Source organism: Dreissena polymorpha, chromosome 7 (genome assembly GCF_020536995.1).
Source record: "Dreissena polymorpha isolate Duluth1 chromosome 7, UMN_Dpol_1.0, whole genome shotgun sequence".
In the NCBI taxonomy this organism is placed as follows: Eukaryota; Metazoa; Mollusca; class Bivalvia; order Myida; family Dreissenidae; genus Dreissena; species Dreissena polymorpha.
This window is the reverse complement of record NC_068361.1, coordinates 104,169,031-104,191,329: the sequence shown is the minus strand read 5'-3', so window position 1 is coordinate 104,191,329 and position 22,299 is coordinate 104,169,031. Positions and strand designations below refer to the sequence as shown.

General features: G+C 35.4%; 1 protein-coding gene across 2 annotated transcripts; it reads left to right on the top strand.

Moving 5' to 3' along the window:
- Nucleotides 1-4,484: 4,484 nt before the first annotated feature.
- Nucleotides 4,485-20,217, top strand: LOC127837868 (uncharacterized). 2 transcript variants are annotated; one of them, XR_008029510.1, is made up of 2 exons: nucleotides 4,485-6,941; nucleotides 20,145-20,217. XR_008029510.1 is itself a non-coding variant. In XM_052365294.1 (2 exons), exon 1 carries the CDS (start codon nucleotides 4,891-4,893, stop codon nucleotides 6,235-6,237), a length of 1,347 nt encoding a protein of 448 aa, XP_052221254.1. In that variant the 5' UTR covers nucleotides 4,485-4,890; the 3' UTR covers nucleotides 6,238-6,283; nucleotides 19,496-19,559. The 2 variants fall into 2 exon arrangements, 1 of the variants encoding a protein (XP_052221254.1); XM_052365294.1 differs by lacking the exon at nucleotides 20,145-20,217 and adding an exon at nucleotides 19,496-19,559 and having other exon boundaries at nucleotides 4,485-6,283.
- Nucleotides 20,218-22,299: the final 2,082 nt, after the last annotated feature.

Below are 22,299 nucleotides of genomic sequence, written 5' to 3'. Positions count from 1 at the left end.
ACCGCGACAATGACTCTACACGAATCACATTCGACCATCCGAACTTACCAATCAGACTCAGGCTTTTGGTATTCAGGCCAATTAGACCCTTCCAAACACCGAGACTGTTATCACGCACGGTAATATGTAGCGTTGCCTACGAGTGAGCAGTGAAAGTGACTGCGACATCGACTCTGCATGGTCCAAGTAAGCTTTAAGCCTCAGGCTCTTGATATAAAGACCATGGAGAGCCTTTCACAGACCTGGAATGCCATCTTTTACTTCAATACTAAGCCTTTCCAGGTGCGCGAGCGATGCTAGTGACTGCGACAATGACTAAACATAATTAACACTGAAATATCCTAACTAACGAAAAGGCACTCGATGCTTTATAAATGTACAAGGTGCCAAACCTGAAACTGTGCACTACAGCCTGGTTTTCCTCAGTTGACCGCATATGGTCATAACTGACCTGTGTAACACCTTCACCGCACTGTCCTACCTCTGACAACCACTCTCACAAACCACCACATCTAAAAGAGACATCTTGTTGATTAAATAGAGTCACTGAGATGTGAAAATCCCAATTCCTAACTTATCTGACTTTGCTATAACAGGCATTTGTTTTCATGCAACAAAAGCTTTAATGACTACTTTGTCAGGGTCTGAACTTGTAAAATCTGAAAATGTTTTTTTATTTGTAAAAGTGTCTTTAGTTGGATAACTTTTCATATTACAGCGAACTTCTCAGTGAAATAGTAATTATTTTAAACACCATTTTATTTCAAATTTGCAAACAAATACATACATTAAATGCACATTAACACAATAGTGTTATGCAATCTAAGATATGAATCATGTATACAACAACTCTTAAGTAGTATAAATGCATTTTTGTAAATTTCTATTAGAAAATGTACATATTTATTGTATGTTATACGCCCTTAAGGGTGTATATATCACTTTTGCTAAAACAAGTTACAAGCAAGAGCATACTATTTGTTGGAGATAACAATAATTTAAAGTACATACTTTGTTATCACATTAAATCAGGTGCACACTTCAAGAACAACCAAATTGCATGTGATTTTGTGTCGGAAAGAAAAAAAAGAGAGAAATACATTACCTAGTGTATGTAGACAAAAAAAGTAAATATGAGTTGTAATAATAGATACAAATGTACAGGCGAACAAGACTTTCCACTTGTTATTTGCTTCAGTTAAAAGTTCGATAAATTCGCAATTGTTGGTGGCAATGACAATCACAATCCTTGTCGTTTTATACTCGGATACAGATATGTTCAACGACTAGTATTGTATTACCTTTATACCCACCTATACAAAAAAATTGTATGATGTTTATACTGGATTCAGGATGTTCGTCTGTTCTGATTTCTTGTATGTGGCTTACCTTGCAAATTATCGAAGATATCAACTTAAAGTTTTACAGGCAGATATATTTCATTTCGCAATATACAGTGCCGTAACTCATGCTTCCATACTATAAAGATTATCTCCTTTGCGTATATTTGTATTTGAAGTTTGTCCGATACATCGAAAACTAAAAGAGGTATCACCTTTAGACTTCATGGATAGGTATATCTTATTTTGAGAAAATTGCAGTGCACCTTAGTCATAACTCTTGCTTAATACGTTTTTTAGATATAACCCTATATTAGCCTAAAACGTTTATATTCATGCCAGTGCATATCTTGCAGATTATACGAGGCATCAACTGGAAATCTATAGGTTGCTACATCTTATTAAGAGAAGTGTAATGTGCTATTTCTTCTGTTATATTTGCTTTCTGATATTTCATCCTCGGCATTTATGACTATACTATGAGTAATCACAATGACACATTTATGGATAGGACGCAGTAATGTTGATATACCCGCTCTACATATAGTAAATAATTAAAGCACATACCTTATATCAGGATATACTGGACTGCAAATGCAATTGCCCTCTTCCCAATCGTCAAACGGTGGTATTTCTGGAACGACGTTGACACTTATAGTAACATAATTTTACCTGTTGTATGAGTAAGAACAACAAGTCGATAAGGTTTTGGAACAAGAAAGTAAACATGATGAAAGTATGATCCAAATATAGAGTCAGGCCATATGATTACTTCAAGGTATAAAACAATCTTTGGCATTTATAAATAACTCATGATCCAGTTATTACACTAGATATTGTACAAATCAACATTCTTACCAAGTTGCATTATAATTGAGTCATAAATGTTTCCTTTAGAGTGGTTTAATGGTTTTTCTAAGATTTAGCCCTGTGCAATGTTGTATTCAAGATACATAAGATAAAATTTTTACTAAAATGTGAGTATTGTATATTTAGAAGTCTATAATACTTGGCACCATACTTTTTAACACTAGGCATTTCCTCTGTATTAAGCCTTGTAAGATAAACCACATCTTTATAAAATAATAATATTTTTTATAATATGTTTTTATATTTAAAGACATGCATGCTGCCAAATATATAATGTTATATCGTCACATACTTGATGAAGATAATATACTGTATGCTGTAAAATTCAATCAATTACAATGGTGTGTTTTTAGGACACATATCTGGTAAGTGTTATAACGAACATACCAAGAGATTTTTTATCTTAGTTTTTGAAAGAAACCACGTTCAATGATTTTTGTTTGTTATTTTCAATATCTGAATAATATGGTTTGTTTTCATATGTGCTTTTAATGTTTTGCTTTTACCGTGAGCATGCATTTTCAACCAAATAACGATTATGATACTAAGATACCGATGATTATAAAAACAAGTTATCATAAAAACTCGTCTAAAATTAAAATCACATAAAATGAACAGTAGGTTTTTGTTTGCATTGAAAACAAAAAGAGCTCACATGTTTTATGAAACGTTGACCCATTAGACCTGATGGTATACTATTTGTGCAGACCTGTTAAAAATATGACGTGAGTAACATATTATTATATTGCAAACCTGGTCAAGTGAAATGCAAAACACGACAAGATGTAGAAGTTATAGCCTTTACATTTGCTTTAAGTTCCAACCATATTTAAATGTAGTAATTGTATCCAAATTTAAAATTGCGTTAACTCGTTTCAAAGTGTATGCCGAAAGACTTGAAGTGGAAGCAGGGAGAAAGCACAAGCCTGAAAAGATACCGTTTAAAAAAATCACTGCAAACACTGTAATGTTTTTGATGACGATTTTCATTTTTAACTCGGTCAAAACAAATATCAGGATAGGGAAAGAAAAGTCTATTGAAGTACCTATTAAAGAAAATGTAATAATTGTTTGAAGAGTTTACGTTTTCTGTTATGAAAAGTGTATGGCCTCCTGGCGGGATATTTTATTTTTATTCAAATTTGATTGAACGCTTACAAAGGTCAGCTAAGGTGAACAGCTTGGTTAAAAGGCTACGCCGAAAAATCAAATCGCTGAAGGCACTGAAGTTGTTCGCTGTTGTCATCCTTGATTCGCTTGTGCGCATTGCACAGGCTAATCAGTGTGCACAGGCTAATCTTATTTGACGTCCATTAAGCCCCGTTTTCCCTGAAAGCAGCCAATATGTACAGATTTCAATGATAAACAATAGACTGGCCAATGTCGTCTTTCAAGCTGGTATATAAACTCACTGCTATAGGGTATATACACTCACTGCTAGAGCAGAATCATGTGTCGTCTGCTGCAGACAGGCAGCGGTAATCGTCCCTAGCAGAGTGACTTGCGGTTCTTACCGTACTTAAGGCTTCTAAGCACATACTGATTTGCAAAATATGCTCTGTAAATTTAGCTGGCAGCTAACGCGACCAACTAAAAACAGTGTTTCGCTGCTTTGCTCGTGAATATCTGATAACAAAATATAACTAAACTAAACGTTTGTCCATTACTTAAACAGTATCCATGTGCGTTACTTTTCAAATACGCAAGTGATGCGTAAACATATTATCAACTAAATAAAATATATAATACTCAATTTTAATGCAAACATTAACTTTTTTTACAAAACATTGTGTTTTAAAATGTTCAAGCAAGGTAGGGCTGTTTAATTCGTATATAAATGCTACTGACAATGTTAACAATAGCAGTAATAGTGGTGATCAAACCTCTTTAACAACTTAACGTCCTACTTTCTGTGTGTCTTCATTTTAAAAGATAATACGTAACGATTAAATGAGAACTATGCAAATGGCAATGATTTTGGTTATGTTTATGATGATGCGGATAATAAGAAATATGATGATAATTACATGTATATTGATTATAAACAAGGGTGAAGAGGAGAATGGTGATACGCAGTAGGAAAATATTTATTCAATAATAACAAAAGCTGTAGCTCATTATGACGAGGATGATTTAGTAGACGAAAGCCGCAGTGTATCGTTCGGTCAAGTATGATTATATATACAGCTGATAAAGCGTTATCATTTAACGCTCGTGAGGTTTAAGGAAAAACGAATAAACAACTATTCGTGTTTAAACCGGTTAAACCGAACCTCTAGTTCCGGTTTAGATCCCCGATACACATATTCAACGCTGCACCACTATTGCTTAAAATGTCTGTGAAAAAACAAGTATGTGGACCTTGTCTGCGAGGAACTTTAGAGACAGATGGAGTTGCCTACTGCACAGTGTGTCAGGAACCACTGTGTGACAAGTGTAAACAGGATCATGGAAGGATAAAAGTTTCAGAGCACCACAAGTTGTGTGACCTTGCGGATGTGCCTCCCCAGGAGATGCAAGAACATCTGAAGAGCTTGACTGCCTGTCCGAATCACAAAAATGAAGAGTTGGCCTACTTGTGCAAAGAACACGATGTGACATGCTGTAGTAAGTGTGCTATCGCTGACCACAGAAAGTGCAAGGAAGTAAAACTACTGTCTGACATACTGCATGACATAAAATGGATTGCTCTGGGTTGAAATCTGTGTTGCGTGAAATTCAACAGAATTGCGAGGGTCTTTTGGAACATGAACGCAAACACGAAGAACTGATAGCCGAAAGCGAACGTAAAGCAATGTTATTACTTCAAGATGTTAAACAGAAACTACTGGACACGTATAATAAGATTGAGGAAACAGTGCTGTCGTCCATTGCTGATAAAAAGAAAGTTATATTCGAAAAAATCAGCGTACAGCAAAAAAGCGTACGTCATATTTTGAATGACACTGAACACCAATCGTCATGCATTGAACAAGTTGAGAAGTTTGGAACAGAAGTTCACGCAGTTTTAGTGCAACGTAAAATTCAAAAAGAACCACAAACTCGACTCCAATCATCAGTCGTTGATATTGGCAGAAGCCGAACTCGGTCTTTCTTTAAATGTACTGCGAATACGTGTTTGGATACTTTACTAATAGAAATCAAGAATTCTTTGCAAATTGACGACATGGTTTGTGATGTAAGCGAGAAAGGTTCAGACTCTGATATCAAGCAAGCCTCAATATACGCAGAACGAAGTCTTCAGCTTCAGTCTGAAATCAGTCTCGATGAAAAGCAACTGAGTAATAGTAATAATTATCCTTATTCTTGCATTTGGATAGACCATCACATTGTTGTCGCATTGGATACACCGCCGTCTGTAGTAGTATTCCACGAAGACAACGAAACTGTATTATCGAGGTTCAACTGTCAGTCAATCCCTTGGTCAGTTTCTAAGACAGGCCAAAATGACATGGTGATTACTTTCCCACGTCAACGTAAGATTTCATTTGCACAGCTTCGCAATGGAAACGTTCACTTGGTAGCGGAAATGACGACGAGTGTCCCATACAAGGATGTCGCTAGAGATACCGCATTAAACCAGTTCATCTGTTTGGCGAATTCTGAGGGACAAATAGACGTTCTTAACAACGATGGGAGTTTATTGCATACCCTTAGTTTAAGCTCAGAAATAAAACAATGTATAACGTCATCACATTATCTTGCTGTGCATGTTAATTTTCGCATATTGTTTCTCACAAATAAAATTTTACATGAAATAACAGCAATTAGTTTTCAGGGAAAAAAGTTATTTGAATATGCGGACAATAAACCATTGGCATGTGCCATGGATCCTAGTGGTGATGTATATGCGGTATGCCTATCGGGAAACATACATCAAATTAGTCCCACGGGTCAATATAAAAAATCTCTTTTGTTAAAGGAAATAGATGCGCCGCGCGGGTTGTGCTTTAACGACACCTTTGATAAACTAGCAATTGTTGGTGGCTTAGACAAATGTTATCTGAAATTGTATAAATATATTTGAATCGTTAGTTTAACACAATGCTAATTATAAGTCATTGCTTCTTCACCTTGGTTATGATGATGATATGCTTTGGTATAAAGGTATTTATATTAGCTGTGCTCTGTGAAAAGGGTGTTTAATGCATGTGCGCAGTCCGAACAGGCTAATCAGGACGACACTGTCCGCTTTAATGGTATATTTCGTTTACATAAAGTTTCCAGTTTATGCGGAAAGTGTCGTCCCTGACTAGCCTGTGCGGACTGTGCAGGTTAATCTGGGACGACACTTTACGCGCATGCATTAAACCCCATTTTCATAGAGTACTGCTCATTTGTTCCCTGCAAGTATATTATATTATTATAAACATTTGTTGCAAATTCAGATTTGCTGTGCGTATATTTATTTCCTGCAACAGTTTGATTATATCTGTGTAAATGCGGTAGTTTGTTTCCCGTACACATCATCGATATGCTCATATTTGGAGTCTTTGGAGTCTGTCATGAGTATAGTAACGCCTTATTGTCGTATAGGTCTTACTGTTTAGTAATTTCTTTTTTGCCGTAAATCAAAGACCACACATTATACTAAGGTGTTTTTTGCTGGTCGGATGAAATGTTACTTTGTTTATATGTGTATACTGAGTTGAGTTGTATAGCCTCTTTTTACAGCTAAAGAAAACAGTTTAAACACCGAAATACAAGTCAACAGTTGTTAACATTTACCAGGTACACTTTAGTGAGAAAATTCATATTCAAATAATTAAATGCAGATTTATTTCAATGGCGAATAAAATTAATAAGTTCATATCCTAATGCACACGATGGTTATTTATTGCTATATAAATATAAATCCGCATTTTGTATATGGACGATTAATTTCGTTTTGTCATATCCTCCGCTTTATTTATTTGGTTTTGTTTCGCTTTTTAAATGAGCGTAGACAGTATTGTGATAAATGTATTGATTTTAGAAGTGGGTTTCACCAACTTTCACGCCATCTGTTTCTATCGCTTATGTAGTAATGCAATTAATAATGTGATTTATTTATTAGCTTGTCTGTTTTCGGAGAAAACCCGAGGTATTGTCATAGCCAGCTCGTCGTCCGCCGTCCGGCGTCCGCCGTGCTAAAACCTTGACATTTTCCTCTAACATCAAAGTGCTTCCACCTACATCTTTGAAACTTCATATGTAGATGCACCTTGAAGAGTTCTACACGCCACGCCCATTTTGGGTCACTAGGTCAAAGGTCCAGGTCACTGTGACCTCTAAAAATAATTCTGACAAGCTTTCGCAGCCGAGCGTGGCGCCCGTTATGCGGTGCTCTTGTTGAATTTCGTCACCGGCATACACGGATTATTGTTGTGATATCGTATTAATAAAATGTTATGGATTGAACGCATACACAAATACATATGTTAGCATTTAGAATCTATTAAAGTTTTAGCAAAGCCAGTGCGTGATTTGAAGTGGTAGAGAAATTCTTCTTAAAGATAATTTATAGATACATGCGTGGTGTACTCATATTTACAAAGCACCACTTGAACTTATTTCAAGCAGTGATAAAGTTCAGCGTGCTGTACAAATCATCGAACTTGTGGGTCTTCGTTGGGTCATTGGTTTGTATAGTGATAATAATGGGACTTAAATTTAATAAAGGCAGTTAAATTTCAGCAAAATAATTTTGCTTAAATGAGATAAACTGTGCGGTTAATGTACTATTATTCCATCTTTACACAATAATTGGTATAGCGGTACAATGAAGAGAGAAAAATAAATTACAGGAGCATATAACACTACGCTGCGTACATCATGTAGTGGTAATTTTAACCCATTTATTCCTAGCGTCCTGAAAAAAGGACATTGCAAACAGCGAAGACCCAAATGAGACGCCGCATTATGCGGCGTCTCATCTGGGTATGCGCTGTTTGCTTAAATGACTTTCTTTATGAAATATTCTGAATATAGAAATAAATATACTTGACACCCCTAATTTTGGAAATAAATTGATCCAAATTAGAAGGATGGGAGAGTCCACTGGGCATAAATGGGTTAATCAGATCAGTCTTTCAGCACAATCAATCTCTATGTCAGGAAACACTGGGATTGTTGTTACATACGAACAAGTCTCTGATGCTATAATATGCATATATGTAATCTACGTACAGATCTATACTAAAATAAGTAACATCCTTATTAGCTGTAAATCACCAGCAACATTTGTAACACATTTTCATTAAAAACACAATTTGAAATATTTAAATTAGACAATGTTTAGTGAATTCAAAACGTGTTTGTCTGTCCTAAGCCAACACGTTATAAATGACGCTAAAACACGTCGTGAATATTTACACGATGCTTTATTATTTTATCAGACTTTAAATTATCAAAAAATGGTAAAAGATTTGAAAATAATCTTGCATGTTTACGCAACAATAACAACTTCCAATTGAAAGTTGATTTTGAAAGCGTACTTTTTATTGTAATCTCAATGCAACATGTAAACTGTGTTTTATATGTAACTATAATGTACAATTATTAACTTATGTATGCATTGATATTTGGTTTAAAAAAGTAACTTTCTATACTAGCATCATTTATCTGTTGTGTGTTTGGTTGCTCATGTCTTCCTTTAAAGGGATCTTTTCACGCTTTGGTAAATTGACAAAATTGAAAAAAGTTGTTTCAGATTCGCAAATTTTCGTGTTAGTTATGATATTTGTGAGGAAACAGTAATACTGAACATTTACCATGCTTTAATATAGCCATTATATGCATCTTTTGACGATTATAAAACCTAAAAATTATAAAGCGTTGCAACGCGAAACGATTGAATAATTTGGAGAGTTCTGTTTTTGTCGTTAAATTTTGTATAACTACGAAGATTGCTTATATAATGTATAAAATACTTGAAGTATGTGTATTCGGCGGAATAGCTCAGTAGGCTTAAGCGTACCGTTTTTATTACCAAGCATAACACCAGACTTGGTATAGATAGATAGCTTTTTAAAATAGATGAAGCCGTTGTATAAAATATACATTACCAAATGTTTATATCGTGAGATATACAAATTATATACTTAATGTGTATTATGACCTTTATTGCAAACAACTAAGACTTACACTTACTGTTTGACACCAATACACGAATCTAATTTATATTGCTTCCAAAATATAAATTAAAGATTAAACTTAACAATAAAAACTGAAAAAAAAAACTAAAAAAACAGAAGTTAAATCTAGAAATTAACTTAAAATGACTTCTTTTAATATCTATACATTAACACATATTAGTAAACAAGTGTAATATATCTGCTATATCATTTGTATTTGTCGACATGACATTTCGTGATTTTCACAACCATGGCAATTAAGTGGACATTATAATTCGTGGACTTCAAATTAAAACAATATTAAAAATTTCTATAAGAATTCATTTCTCTAATTTGAATAAGCCAATTCGTGTCTCCGGTAGATAAATGTTTAAATATCGTATCGATGATACGATACAAAGCAGACGACAATAATCCATGCGTGAAATCGATTGAAGTAGTGACTGTCTTACATCACCAATACGGTTTATTAGCTCGGGTTTCTCGTATCTCGTCCTTTTGCGAAATAGCTTTGGCTGTAAAACGCGTGTATACACATTCATAAAACAGAAATCTATAATGTCGGGTACAGGTCGTGGCGTGCGAAGACGGACAAGGCAAGCCGTAGCGAAACAGGGGCAGAGAGAGGGACGGGGATGCTTGCGTCGGTAGATACGGCATCGGCGAATGAACAAAGGTATTGACGGCGTAAAATGGCTGCGGCGGAAACGGCGCCGGTAGCAGGGCCGGCACTAGCCCCTGTTCCTGGTCTAGAACCAGAGGCGGTACCCGCTAGAGCGCCACCTTCAAAACGTCGACGCGCATACGTTAGCGCCGCAAATGATGTAGATTTTGTGATATTTTCCTCAGAGTCGATGGGCTACAACGTGGTCACAACGTGGGTGAGCACGATGCACTATCGTGCATTGCAAACGATAATTTACTTAGGTCAAGTCTGTCGCGCATGAATTTCAACTTTCAAAGCATTTCTATACTGCCTAGACAAACTAATGATGATGTATCAATCCACGTGCCTGCGTCGCTTAAACAGCGTATTTGTTGTGCCGAATATGTTGATCTTGCATTATTGCTTAAAGGGGCAGTTGAGCTAGATGATAACATAATCGGGGGTTCAGTTTCCGTTTTCAATTATGGGTCGTTAGAAAGTCGTCCAAAGGAATGCAAAGATGTAATTAATTCTATCGAACGTTGGTCAGATGCATTTGTGATTTTCATGGACATTTATTTATCTGCTCAACCTCAGAGGCTTCACGAAATGTTGCACTATGTTTATTATACGGTAAGAGAGTGTGCAGCAAGGCATGGGGGATTTTTGGAAGGAAAACGACCACCAGTTTCGGTCTAGACAGGCTGTCATGCCTTCTTCATGGTCAGCGCTTAATCATGATGGGTGGCTTAGATGCTGGTCATTGAGAGAAACAAGTGCAAACGGGACGGTACATTTGTCGGGACTTCCTAAAAAAATCATGTCGATTTGGTCACAATTGTAAATATAAAAACGTGTATGTCAACTGCGGTACTAACCACCCCTTCAGGTCATGTTCTTCGGTATATAAGAGGCTTTTTGCTCTGTCAAATACGTATCGCCAACCAAACATTCAATTCAGCGGTCAGCCGCTTTCGCGGCCAACCAAGTGGTGCCTCAATGTCAAGGCCGTTTCATAGACCCAGAAGGGGCGGCTATGGTCTCTGATAGCCGGGCTTTTTCATTTGCTCCGTCTCAAATTATAGTAGAAGTTTTAGAGTCATGGCTAAAAAATTACAATTCCGTTGATGTACTTTTGTCAGGTTTCAAAATGGCTTTAGGCTAAGCTATGAAGGCGAACTAAAGGCCAGATTTTCCAAAAACCTTAAATCTGCTGCTCAATATGCGTCAGCAGTTCAACAAAAAAATTGATAACGAAATTCAGGCGGTCGTGTCGCGGGTCCATTTATTGAGTTTCCGCTAACAACTCTGTTCCTCCAATAGACATAGTACCGAAACAAATCACCGGGCGAGTATAGATTAATCAATCATTTGTCATATCCATCTTGAAATTCAGTTAATGATTATATCGATCCCCAAAAATGTTCAATTAATTTTTCGAATTTTGACGAAGCAATTTATATGATTCAGGATCTCTGTAAAAATTGCTTTTTGTTTAAAATGGACATACAGAGTGCATTTAGATTGTTGCCGATCCATCCTTGTGACTTTAAATTGCTTGGATTCATTTTTAATGAAAAATAATATTTCGATAAATGTGCGGCTGTTGGTTTCAGCATTTCACTTAAATTGTTTTCGAAATTTCTAGTTAACCTAAAAATCTGAGAAATGTGCCTGGAAAAAATGTTGGTTGGTATTTTTTAGGCATGGCTTCGTTTTATGTTTTTTCAACTTTTTTGTTATCTACATACCCTCTGCTGAAAATCTAGAGGGGATGTCACCTTCTCAGGTGCTTGGCATCCTTTAAAATAGGTCAAAGTTCATTGGGTACAGTTTTCAGTTATTTAAGAAATGAAATACATCTCATTGTGATTTATAACAAAAATTGAAAAGTTTAAGGTAGTAATATTGTCTGAAAATAAACCTTCTTGGATCTATTTTATCAATTCTAGTGTTCACTTATATAGGTCATTTAGTGCACTTTTATGCCAAAATAAACATGACAACTGGCATTGAAAATCAACAGAATTAAATTTTATGTTCAAAAAGTATTTTTTAAACAATGGAATAGTTTTGCTAATTTTTTATTAACTGTATAAACATATTTGTAAAGTAAAAATTAAATTTAAAAGGATCCATTATATATAATGAAGAACAACGTACTCTTAAAAAAAACTGAAACTCATTTGTGTATTTCAGTGTGTTATTACATTGTTTTAAAGTATACATTCTTCATTCTGTTTAAACTGCATATACACATGTACCTTATACTGCTGATCGAATCCCTGGTGAATTACTAGATAAATTCGACAAAGAGAGAAGTGAAGTGAAAAACTTTTCTATCTGGAATTCCTACCTTCATTTGGTTGACATCCTTATGAAGTTCATTAAATTACAAAGAATAGGCGAATGGTAATTCAACGTGGTACCTGTCGACCAAGCTACTGATTAGATAAGCAGAATATGTAAAACGACAGGGGGTATTATTGGAATAACAAGACAGGAACAGGCAAAATATATTTTGTATTACGTGGTCAGTTAAATCTGAGGTTTCCAATAGTACCATTAAAATGTTCAATCAAAATGATGCTGACGAAGAGAGCAGATGGAACTCGTTCAAGAGTTACAGAGGAAGAGTGCATCAAGAAAATGATGCAGCTCTTTGGTTCATATGATATATTCGGAGTGCAGGAAGGGAGAACAGACTGTTCTCAATAGCATCTAAAGACGTTGCAACTAATGATATCACAGATGAGTTATTAACCTGTGAAAGTCTAGGTAAAACATTACTCAAGGCATTTGCAGAGAAAAGGCTGAATATTCGGCTTGGCATATCCACATTTACTTTTTATTCATTGTCAAAATTTACAATATAGCAATCGGTGAAAATGCATGTGTGATATCATTAAAATCAAGTTGATTAATAGACTACTCTTTTCTGGGTTCTAATATTCTCAAAGAGAGTAAATGCCCTTGATTTGTGAGATGAACCGTTTGTATTAATAATGTAACAAAAAGTCGACTGTTTGTTATCTAAGTGTATACGATAGCAATAATAAATCGAGAACAAGCTCTGGTATAATGTCACCTACCCATACTTGCTTTGTACTACAAGCAATTTCATCGAAGACGCAACAACAGTAGTTGAAGGTTTAAGAATTTAAATAGATGTCGATTTTCTGTTCTTTCTTCTTATATTCTTTGTGATAAGAAAATGCCTTTTGAAAAATAATCGACGACCATATAGATTATACAAACAAAATCAAAATACATACTACAATCATTTTTTTAAATAATGCCTATGTAAACACATCAACCATCCAAGAGACCGAATTTTACGGTGTAGGGTCGGATGGAATCCAAATGGGTGATCGTAGTTTGTCATAATTTGAAGTCTGCTTCTTTTTAATATTGGTATTAACAAAAAACGACAGACGAATGCACTGAAATATGCCGCCTTATCTTCACATGGGGAATAATTATGTATATCACGATTAAATTATGGCAGGTACATGAGTACATGTACTTGAAACACGGGACATGTGCACATATAAGACGTGGATGGATTAAATTTCAAAATACTAGCACGTATATAAAAATCATATAACTGTGTAAAGTCGGTACAGCTATGTAAACGTCTTTTTCATAGAACATGTAGGCGTTATGGTTTTAACAAAGTTATGCCTGTTTCGTTACTTTAAGTATCAATTTTAAATTATGCGTTTTAGAGTGAGGTTTGTTGACACACTTGTTTCGTGACCGAATCTTTTAAGCAATGCTTAAATCAAAACAGAACGCATAATTAAAACAACAAAACAGGGCTGACAACAATACGTTCAAATGCTATTAATAATGATTATCGGGAATACATTTTTTCCAGAACACAAACTTCACCACTGACAACAAAACATTAAAAACAATAACATATGTGTAATAATTTTAATTTCTAACCATGCATTTGTGTACGTAAGGTGTTACGCGCAAAAACTAAAACTAAAAAGTATATACACGTCGGGCAATTACGTCCGAATTTCGATTACGATGTTAAGTACACATTTATAACTGTGTGATATTGTTCTCAAAATGTCTTTTTTGCATACGGTGATTTGGATCTTGTTTTGATGAGAACATAAGAAATGAAGGAATTGTGTATTGCAGAGATTGTGAGGAACCGCACTGTGAAAAATGTAGACAGTCTGAGACAGAAATGTAAAGGTTTCCAAGCACCAAAAGTTGTGAGATCTCACGGATGTGCCTGAACATTATCTTCTAAAGAATTAAATTGCCTGTCCGAATCACGAAAATCAAGAAGTGGTGTAAGCAAAGATCACATGACATGCTGGATTAAGTGTGCTATGGCTTATCACAGGAAGTGCGATGAAGTTAAGGTACTGTCGGATATTTTGCATGACATAAAAGATGATTATTCCGGATTGAAACAGAGTTGCGTTAATTACAACAGCAAGGAGAGAGGTTTTGGGTACACGAAAGTAACATGATGCAATTATAGCCTAAAGGAAAAGTAAGGCAATATCATTAAAAGAAACTCTTTGGCTTGTATAAACAACTCAAAGAGGAAGTACTGGCGTCCCGTGATCCAGATGCTAAATATGCCTAGATTTTGTACAACATTCTCACCAAGTTGCATTATAATTGAATCATACATGTTACCACTAGAGTGGTTCAACGGTTTTTTCTAAGATTTAGCCTTGTGTCATACTGTATTCAAGATTTATAAGAATGAGATAATTTTACTGAAATGTGTTTAATAGTATATTAAGAAGTATATCAAGCCCGGCACTATACTTTCCTAAAACTCGGCATTGCCGCCGTGTTTATCCTTGTAAGATAAATCCCATGTTCCACAATAATAACATTATATTTTTATATATTTAAAGACATGCATTCTACGAAAGTTCTATCGTCACATACTTAATGAAGATTATATTCTTTATGCTGATAAAATATTTCAAAAACAATGGTGTGTATTTAGGACACATATCCGGTGTGTAATAACGGTCATACTAAGAGATTTGTTACCTTAGTTTTTGAACGAAACCACATTCAATGATGTTTTTTTTGCTATTTTCAATATTCATGAATAAGGCTATTAGTGAAGATGTGGTATTGTGTCAAGAGATAAATCGTGATATAATCAATATTATTACTTGATAAAAAAGTTATCAGAAAAGGATAATTATGGGTTGTTTTCATACGTGTTTGTAATGTTTGGCTTTTACTTTGAACATACCTTTTAAACCAAATAACATAAAAAATGATATTTAGATACCGATGTGTATTACAACAAGTGATCTTTAAATTCGTCTTAAATTCAAAACACATATGGTTTTTATTTTGCATTGAAAAAAATAAACTGATTTATAATGCTATTAAACGTTGACCTGTTAGACTTCATAGTATACTATTTATGCAGACATGTTAAAATACGACGTGAGTCAATGTTGTACGACGTGAGTCAATGTTGTACGACGTGAGTCAATGTTGTACGACGTGAGTCAATGTTGTACGACGTGAGTCAATGTTGTACGACGTGAGTCAATGTTGTACGACGTGAGTCAATGTTGTACGACGTGAGTCAATGTTGTACGACGTGAGTCAATGTTGTACGACGTGAGTCAATGTTGTACGACGTGAGTCAATGTTGTACGACGTGAGTCAATGTTGTACGACGTGAGTCAATGTTGTACGACGTGAGTCAATGTTGTACGACGTGAGTCAATGTTGTACGACGTGAGTCAATGTTGTACGACGTGAGTCAATGTTGTACGACGTGAGTCAATGTTGTTTACGACGTGAGTCAATGTTGTACGACGTGAGTCAATGTTGTACGACGTGAGTCAATGTTGTTTACGACGTGAGTCAATGTTGTACGACGTGAGTCAATGTTGTACGACGTGAGTCAATGTTATTTACCAATGATATGAAGAAGCTTGCTGAAAGATAAATACATAATTTGTGAAAAATTCGTTTTGGAAACACATTTATTTAATGAATAGCGATTATGGAAATTAAAGTTAACTTCACAGGGACTTATCACCAAATGACTTCGATTAAATACTGCATAATTTATTATCTTGTTGAATCATATGTCAGCAAAACTGCATAAAGTACCATTAGTTATATAGTATTACACCTAGTGACGAAATAACAAAGTAACCATGTACTGACAGATGTCTGCTGAGAACGTTGAGCTTATACAAATATTAGAATTTTCATACAAAACTGCTTTTGTAAAGGCGTATCAAAATACCTGATTTTCGTGACTATCAGAATGTATAAACAATTACAAATGGATAAATTACAAACATCAAAACGCTCAGTTTACTGTCATATCTCTAGTTTGCATCTGGTGACGCTGACAAAACTTCGTGAGGCAAAACAAATGTAATTGAAACATGCTTGTTTATGTGTATAGACTTGGAAATTTAAGAACGATGCACCATGCATAATTACGCTCTCTAAGGGCAGACTAATAGAGCAATATACAAGCTGAAGAGAAATTTAGTTAAATACCCAGATATATCCGTTATTCATAGACTCCATCTTTAAAATAAACTTATTGAAACTATTCAAAGGTATGGATGTGAAGTATGTGTGATAAATAATGGTGTTCAGATTGTAATACTACATATATGATACCTTAAACAAGTATTAGGTATCAGGTTGCAAGCACAAATTAATTTCATTCACGGAGAACTAGGACGTGTACCGTTAATAAATACCCGTCTCGTGTGTGTTTCAAAGTACTGGTTTGAAATCTGACAATTTGATAATGTCAAGTACATAACAATCGTTTATGATATGTTCTTACATGATTATGATATACACCCCCAAAACTGGTACTGGTTAAATATATCAAGCATTTATTAGACACATTAGGATTAAGTGAAGTATATTTGGGGTATGAGATATTAATATATTTTTATCCATAGCTAAACAACGAATATCTGATATGTTTGTATATGTGTGTGCAAACCTGGTCAAATGAAATGCAAAATACGACCAGAGGTAGAAGTTACAGCCTTTACAGTCGCTTTAAGTTCCAACCATATTAATATGGTAAATGTATAAAAAAAATTGCGTTAACTCGTTTTAGTGTACCTGTCTATAGACTTGAAGTCAAAGCAGGGAGATGGCACAAGCATAAAAAGATACCGTTTCAAAACATCAAATGCAATACTTGAACGTTCTTGAGGACGATTTTCAATTTTGACTTGGTCTAAAGTAATATCAGGATAGGGAAAAAAACAAGACTTGTATGATCCATAGTATACTAGTACACATAATGCAATATGGTAGTACTAACTAATATAAGAACATAGCATTTAAGTACACATGCTGTAGCGCTGACAATTTTCTAAATATAGAGGGGCACACACACGCACTGTTTTGATGTCGAGAGTTGAGTGAAAAACTGTTCTCTTCCTCAAGCCTTTCCTGCCAGATAAAATTGATTCAAGCTGAACACGCAGTTTGCAAACGCACTGTAGTATCCCTTTTCATACGCATACTTTACAAAACAAAAAATGTGATACCTGAATGTAGATTGCACGTTTTACTTCGCAAAGCTTAAGGCATTCTGGTTTTCTCAAATTTGATTGGACGCTTACATAAACGGCTGACACAGCGTTATCATTAAACTCACGTGATGTTTAAGGAAGAACGAATACACAGCAATTCGTGTTTAAACCAGTTATAACGAACCTCTAGTTTCGATTTAGACCCGATAAACATATTCAATGCTGCGTCGCTATTACTCAAAATGTCTGTGAGCAAACAATTATGTGGACCGTGTCTGCAAGAAACCATAGAGACAGATGGTGTTTCCTACTGTACAGTGTGTGAGGAACCACTATGTGAGAAGTGTAAACTGGATCATGGAAGGAGAAAAGTTTTAAAGCATCACAAGTTGTGTGACCTCACGGATTTACCTCCCAAGGAAATAAACGACCTTCTGAAGAGCTTGCATGCTTGTCCTAATCATGAAAAGGAAGAAGTTGTCTACCTGTGTAAAGACCACGATGTGACATGCTGTAACAAGTGTGCTATGGCCGACCACAGAAAGTGCGAGGAAATAAAACAACTGTCTGACATACTGCATAATATAAAAATGGATTGTTCTGGGTTGAAATCTGTGTTGCGTGAAATGCAACAGAATTGCGAGAGTCTTTTGGAACATGAACGCAAACACGAAGAACTGATAGCCGAAAGCGAACGTAAAGCAATGTTATTACTTCAAGATGTAAAATAGAAACTACTGGACACGTATAATAAGATTGAGGAAACGGTGTTGTCGTCAATTGCTGATAAAAAGAAAGTGGTATTCGAAAAAATAAGCGTACAGAGAGAAAGCGTACGTCATACATTGAATGACACTGAACACCAATCGTCTTCCATTGAACAAGTTGAGAAGTTTGGAACAGAAGTTCACACAGTTTTAGTGCAACGTAAAATTAAAAAAGAACCACAAGCTCGTCTCCAAGCATCGGTCGTTGATATTGGCAGAAGTCGTACTCAGTCTTCCTTTAAATGTACTGCGAATACGTGTTTAGATACTTTACTAATAAAAATCCGGAATTCTTTGCAAATTGACGACATGGTTTGTGATGTAAGCGAGAAAGGTTCAGACTCTGCTATCAAGCAAACCTCAATATACGCAGAGCGAAGTCTACAGTTTCAGTCTGAAATCAGTCTCGATGAAATGAAGCTGATTAATAGTAATAATAATATTTATTCTTGCATATGGATAGACCATCATATTGTTGTAGCATTGGATACATCGCCGTCTTTAGTAGTATTCCATGAAGACCACAAAACTGTATTATCGATGATCAATTGTAAGTCAATGCCTTGGTCAGTTTCTAAGACAGGTCCAAACGACATGGTGATAACTTTCCCACGTCAACGCAAGATTTCATTTGCACAGCTTCGCCATGGAAACGTACACTTGGTAGCGCACATGACAACGAACGTCCCATATAAGGATGTCGCTATGGATACCGCATTAAACCAGTACATCTGTTTGGCAAATACTGAGGGACAAATAGACGTTCTTAATAACGATGGGAGTTTGTTACATACCCTCGATGTAAGCCCAGAAATAAAAAATTGTATAACGTCATCACATCATATTGTGGTGCATGTTAATTTTCGTATATTGTTACTTACAGATACAATTTTTAATAAAATTACTGCAATTAATTTTCATGGAAAAACGTTGTTTGAGTATCAGAGCAATAATCCATAAGCATGTGCCGTGGATCCTAGTGGTGATGTATATGTAGCATGCCTATCTGGTAACATACATCAAATTAGTCCAACGGGTAAATATAAAAGATCTCTTTTGTTAAAGGAAATTGATTTTCCGCGTGGTTTGTGCTTCAACGAGACCAATGATAAACTAGCATTTGTTGGTGGCTTAGACAAATGTTATCTGAAATTGTATAAATATATTTGAATCGTTAGTTTAACATAATGCTAATTATAAGTCATTGCTTCTTCACCTTGGTTATGATGGTGATATGCTTTGGTATAAAGGTATTTATATTAGCTGTGCTCTGTGAAAGGGTGATTAATGCATGTGCGCAGTCCGAACAGGCTAATCAGGGACGACACTGTCCGCTTTAATGGTATTTTCCGTTTACAGAAAGTTTCCAGTTTATGCGGAAAGTGTCGTCCCTGACTAGCCTGTGCGGAATGCGCAGGTTAATCTGGGACGTGCATGCGTTAAACCCCATTTTCAAAGAGCACTGCTCATATGTTCCCTGCAAGTATATTATATAATTATAAACATTTGGTGCAAATTCAGATTTGCTGTGCGTATATTTATTTCCTGCAACAGTTTGATTATATCTGTGTAAATGCGGTAGTTTGTTTCCCGTACACATCATCGATATGCTCATATTTTGAGTCTTTGAAGTCTGTCATAAGTATAGTAACGCCTTATTGTCGTATAGGTCTTACTGACTAGTAATTTCTTTTTTGCCGTAAATAAAAGACCACACATTATACTAAGGTTTTTTCTTGCTGGTCGGCTGAAATGTTACTTTGTTTATATGTGTATACTGAGTTGAGTTGTATAGCCTCTTTTAACAGCTAAAGAAAACAGTTCTAACACCGAAATACAAGTCAACAGTTGTTAACATTTACCAGGTACACTTAAGTGAGAAAATTCATATTCAAATAATTAAATGCAGATTTATTTCAATGGCGAATAAAATAAATAAGTTCATATCTAAATGCACGCGATGATTATTTATTGCTATATAAATCCGCATTTTGTATATGGACGTTTAATATCGTTTTGTCATATCCTCCGCTTTATTTATTTGGTTTTGTTTCGCTTTCTAAATGAGCGTAGACAGTATTGTGATAAATGTATTGATTTGAGAAGTGGGTTTCACCAACGTTCACGCCATCTGTTTCTATCGCTTATGTAGTAATGCAATTAATTATGTGATTTATTTATGATATCGTCTGTTTTCGGAGAAAACCCGAGGTATTGTCATAGCCAGCTCGTCGTCCGCCGTCCGGCGTCCGCCATGCTAAAACCTTGACATTTTCCTCTAACATCAAAGTGCTTCCACCTACAACTTTGAAACTTCATATGTAGATGCACCTTGATGAGTTCTACACGCCACACCCATTTTTGGGTCACTAGGTCAAAGGTCCAGGTCACTGTGACCTCTAAAAAAATCTGACAAGCTTTCGCAAGCGAGCGTGGCACCCGTTATGCGGTGCTCTTGTTGAATTTCGTCACCGGCATATACGGATTATTGTTGTGATATCGTATAATTAAAATGTTATGGATTGAAAGCATACACAAATACATATTTTAGCATAAAGAATCTATTAAAGTTTTAGCAAAGCCAGTGCGTGATTTGAAGTGGTAGAGAAATTCTTCTTAAAGATAATTTATAGATACATGCGTGGTGAACTCATATTTACAAAGCACCACTTGAACTAATTTCAAGCAGTGATAAAGTTCAGCGTGCTGTACAAATCATCGAACTTATGGGTCTTCGTTGGGTCATTGGTTTGTATAGTGATAATAATGGGACTTAAATTTAATAAAGGCAGTTAAATTTCAGCAAAATAATTTTGCTTAAATGAGATAAACTGTGCGGTACATGTACAATGGAACCCCTCTAAACCGGACATCCCCGGGACCAAGAGGAAATTCCGGTTTAGAGAGGATTCCGGTTTAGAGGGGACATTGTCTATTTTACTTTCAGAAGCTCAAGTACATAGCGGATGTGGAAAAAACACTTTCATCAAAATTTAATAGTTTATTTACATATAACATTTATTGATACTGCATCACATAAGAACAACACATGTCACTTAATCTATTGATTCGAAAGCAATATCATTCACAACATAAAACAAACAGTGCAACCTGAAAAACAAACAATTTTACACATGTATGCATTTTTAGGTGAATTTAGTTCCTTTTTACACTAAAAAACATCTTCCAACGACACAGCCACCTATTAGACGCTTTAAAGTCACTAATTCCTAGTTCCTGAGCAAAGCCCCATGCCTTTTCCTGTATGATCGGACCAGAGATCGGCAATGACTTAGCCCTTACGATACAGAACCAGTCCCATACAAGTTCATTGATGTTTCTAAATTTCATTTCATTGTTAAACCGACTTTTGTTTAGTGAAGAGTTTTCCCAATTAGATATGTACGCATACTTTTTTCGCACGATATCCCCGATCGTCAACTTTCCTGCCCTATATTTCTCTGACAGAATCTTGAGTGTAGGTTTAGGGAACATCTCTGATTCTTTTATCAATTTGATTTTGTCTTCTAGAGACAAAATTCCCGCGCCTTTGCTTAGAAGGAGGTTCGGACATTTTAGTCTTAGTTATCTTAATAACCAATTTGAAAATCTAAATGAATATCTAATTAGATGCAACTGCTTCAAGAACTCTGCAAATCACCATTTTATATAACACTAAATTAGAATTTGTAATAAACTACACAAAATATAATAGCATTAAGATTATTAAAATGTAACACGGCTTCCTGCATCAACAACAATACACACTAAAGAACTCTATGTTTGTTATCAGTAATTATAATCAGTATTATCACCTCTATTGATCGATATATACATCACAGGACAAGTATCTTTAAATTGGTTTGAGAATTTTACAGTTTACAAATTTTCTACCACCTTTATTAATTTCACGCGTCTTTAATTCGCTATTCACAACTTTTCGACACTAGGTCTGAGGTGCGATAAACCGGCCCTGAGCGGTTTAGCGGGGTACAATTACGTATGGAATGACCCAATTTT

Excerpts from the sequence above, each read along its gene's own strand:
- LOC127837868 (XM_052365294.1), top strand. The coding sequence starts at position 4,891 with ATGGATTGCTCTGGGTTGAAATCTGTGTTGCGTGAAATTCAACAGAAT.